Consider the following 3,912-nt stretch of genomic DNA (forward strand, 5'->3'; position numbering starts at 1 on the left):
TTATTACACTACGTGAAAACTGAAAAATTTGACAAGAAATTTTGATGGGCCAAAGCACACAAATTTTAATAACTGAATTTCAATGACCTAGGGTTGTTGAAAATTTTTATATTCCCCAATTCGATGGCTTAGAACCATCAAATTTCTCTCATCCTTCATTAATTTGATGTTTCAACCAGTCGAAAAAAAAATTCGATGGCCTTGGATGATCAAATATATGCTTTTTTCACATTGTGCTAAAATCTATTTTGTTACTCATTTTGATAATATATATATATATATATATATATATATATGGATTAGGATCCGTATACACATAAAGCTAGTCATAAAGCTACAACGTGTTTTGTCTTATATGGGCAAAAATGTTTGGAATGGGCTTATTTTTTGTGAGGATAATCTCTATGGTGAGGAGATCCTCCTTGCCAAAAATCAGCCCATTATGAAACTTCTAGCCTCATGTTTACAAGTTGAAAAAGTTTAGACCGTCCAATTTTTGTAAATCACTTTTGATGGGGTTAGAAGTTTTGGAATGGAATGTTTTTTTGCAAGGATGATCCCCTCACCACAGAGATCATCCTCACAAAAAAATCAGCTCATTCCGAACCTTTTTAACCATATAAGACAAAAATGTTGTAGCTTTATGTCTCTACGGAACCCCACCCTATATATATAGGATGGTGTTATTACGACCCCCTTTGCAACACACCATTTTATCTTATATGGGCAAAAATGTTTGGAATGGGCTGATTTTTGGTGAGGATGATTTCTGTGATGAGGGGATCATCCTGGCAAAAAATCATCTCATTCCAAAACTTCTAACCCCATCAAAATTGATTTACAAAAATTGGACGGTCTAAAATTTTTTAACTTGTAAACATGAGGCTAGAAGTTTCATAATGAGCTGATTTTGGTAAGGATGATCTCCTCACCATAGAGATCATCCTCACAAAAAATCAGTCCATTCCAAACATTTTTACCCATATAAGACAAAATGGTGTGTCGCAAAAGGGGTCGTAATAACCCGACCCATATATATATATATATATATATATATATATATATATAGTAATTTTAAAATAAATTAAACATAAATATAAACGTGAAAGGTAAAATATACTCAGATCCACTAATTCTCGAGTTTGACTTTAGACAAGTGAGTACGAGACTCTGATTCCTTATCCCTAATCGATGTCTAGGCTTGCAAAACAACCAGTGTAACCAAAGGCAAGGCTGTCGAGCTTGGAGATATATTAACACCTGAGTCGGCTCAAATGTTAGGGGCTTTAAATGGAGTAGACAATAAATACTTTATGTACAACTCAACGATATAAGCAACACACACAATCTTGAAGCTGTAATGATGGTGATGTGTAATGTATCAAAACTACCACTTAATTAGTATAGGGTTGTGCATGCGTTCAAAAGAGCCAACCTCAATAACAACTATCCATCACAATGAATATGTGGTGTAGCATGTTTATAGAAAATGAATTTGAGAAATGACATCAGGCAAATATAACTAAAAAATCACATGATATAATCAGAAGGAATGAAATCTATTAATAAGATTAGAACCAAAAGAGAAATATGCAATTTTCGAAAAAAAGAACTTAAACATTGTTAAAATGAAAATTTACTTGATCGTTAAAGTATTTGCAAGAAAGAAATTATACAGGTTAAAATAGGAAAGATCAAGCAGGGAAGTCGTACTCATCTATGACCATCGGGAGTTAGCTAAGATGCTAAGGGCAACTAGGTTTGCTTCCCAAGTCACACTTTTAAATCTTTATATACCATTCCACATAAAATGATTATATTTAACTGTTGTATACGTACATGATAGTTTATATGCGGAGCCCACCAAAAAAAAAAAGCCTATGAAATTTGTGTTTTCACAATAATTCCATCATTTTGTCAATCAAATTTCCATCCTTTCTTAGTATTTCTCGAAATTGACTCGATTGATTACCTAAGTTGGCTAAAAGAGTTGGTTGAAATGAAATTTATGGTCAAGTCTAAATTTAACAGAGTTGAGTCGAATTGATGAGTTTTGAAGCTATGCTTCATACAGTTATATACGGCATGATACATTAGATATCTACCTACATAAGCTAAGTGAAGCAAATTAGCCAAGTATAAGAAAGAAAACTACGCGAGCCGGGGCAGCCGAGAGACAGAGAGAGACTGAACAACTACCGCTCCTTTCTTTCTCCTAAAGAGGCTACACACCAACTCCACCATTAAAAGCAACAGTAACAAATTATTATCTTAGAAGCAAACAGTCATAAGCTTTCTCCACAAAGAGAAACGCTCCCTCCTAGTTTTTTGTTTTTTTTTTCTCTCTCTCTCATCTATATATCAAAAGCTCCATAAGAGTAGAAGGGAAAGAAAACAAAAGCAAGATTCATGCTTAATCTCATACCCTTCTTCTCTTAGAGATAAAACAAGGAGATAGATAGAACACCAGAGCCACAAATGCTGTTCAAGAGCTCCATTTCCAAAACCAAAAGGTTCTTCAAAAACACCCTTCAAAGCTTCAAATCTTTGCTCTCTGGAGGGTACCAAAGACTACCCAAGACCCCTCCCTTCAACCCTTTCTCATGTGGTTCTGTTGGAGACTTCAAAACCCATCAAAGTTTTAGAGAATTGGAAAATTTCTATACAGATTTTACAAACAGATGGGAATTTGATCAAGAAAAGGTGAAGAAAGAAAGCAAAAAGAAATTAATGAAGGAGAAAGAACCCATGAAAGATCACCAAGAGATTTACAATGGGAGTTTCATGAAGTTTGCAAAACATGGTTCTTTACAAAATAGGGGAGAAAAGAGAAGAAAGAATGAGAAGGAAGATAGAAGAGGAGAGGAAGATGGAAGAATTAGAGAAGGTGAGATTTACTTGGTGACACAAAAGCTGAAGGAGTTGGAGTTGATGGATGTTAGCAATGTGGATCATGTGTTGGACATAGAAGAGGTGGTTCACTACTATTCTCGCCTTACTTGCCCATTCTATCTCGACATCGTTGATCAATTCTTGATGCAGATGTACTCTGAGTTCTTGCAATCGGTGAATTCTTAGTGTGCCCATTGATCTATTCTACCTTTCTCCTTTCTCCTTTTAATCTAGAATTTTCTTTTTTGACTTGTTTGTATTTTTTTTTAACTTTTGTGGACTTCTCTCCTTCCTGGATTTCTTGGTGTGTTAATAACAGTAGTATGTGGTTTCTTTCTCTTTTTTTTTTCTTTGTGAACCATGCATTTTAATTTTTATCCAATAATTACAACAAAATTAATCATTGTACCAAACATTTTTCAATATATATGAGTTAGAAGTTTAAGAATGGTCTGATTTTTTTTTTTTGAGAGGATGATCTCTCTCCTCATCAAAAATCAGCCCGCCATGAAACTTCTAACCATACTTTACAAGTTGAAGAATCTTGGACTGTCCTATTTTTTTAAATCACTTGTGATGGGGTTAGAAATTTCGGAATTGGCTGATTTTTGATGAGGATGATTTCCTCACTATAGAGATCACTCTCACAACAATAGAAAAAAAAGAAAAAGAAAAAAAATCAGCTTATATCGAAACTTCTAACTTATATATTAAAAAATATTTAGCACAATGTTTGATTTTGTATTTAGGCTTGAGCAGGGGCAGATTTAGTGTGGGGGCAATGGGCACTGGCCCCCATAAGAATTTTCAAATCTTCTCTGGAGTAATGGGCTATTGTGAAAGATAATAATGGCAAATAAAGAAATCTGTCCCTATTGCCCTTATAATTTGTTTTACACTCTTAGTTGCTCCTACTAAAAGGTTTCCATTGTTATGTTGCCCCCACACAAAAAAAAATTACAATCTTCGTTGCCCCACAAAAAAATTTCTACTCTTACGTTACCCCCACATGAGTAAAAT

The 3,912-nt window shown here is 34.2% G+C and overlaps 1 protein-coding gene across 1 annotated transcript; it reads left to right on the forward strand.

The window, feature by feature from the left end:
* Window positions 1-2,279: 2,279 nt before the first annotated feature.
* Window positions 2,280-3,231, forward strand: LOC147388799 (uncharacterized). The gene has a single exon (XM_086417527.1). It carries the CDS (start codon window positions 2,479-2,481, stop codon window positions 3,076-3,078), a length of 600 nt encoding a protein of 199 aa, XP_086273653.1. The 5' UTR covers window positions 2,280-2,478; the 3' UTR covers window positions 3,079-3,231.
* The last annotated feature ends 681 nt before the right edge of the window (window positions 3,232-3,912 follow it).

Source organism: Akebia trifoliata, chromosome 12 (genome assembly GCF_017979445.1).
Source record: "Akebia trifoliata isolate Shusen 1 chromosome 12, ASM1797944v1, whole genome shotgun sequence".
NCBI lineage: Eukaryota > Viridiplantae > Streptophyta > Magnoliopsida > Ranunculales > Lardizabalaceae > Akebia > Akebia trifoliata.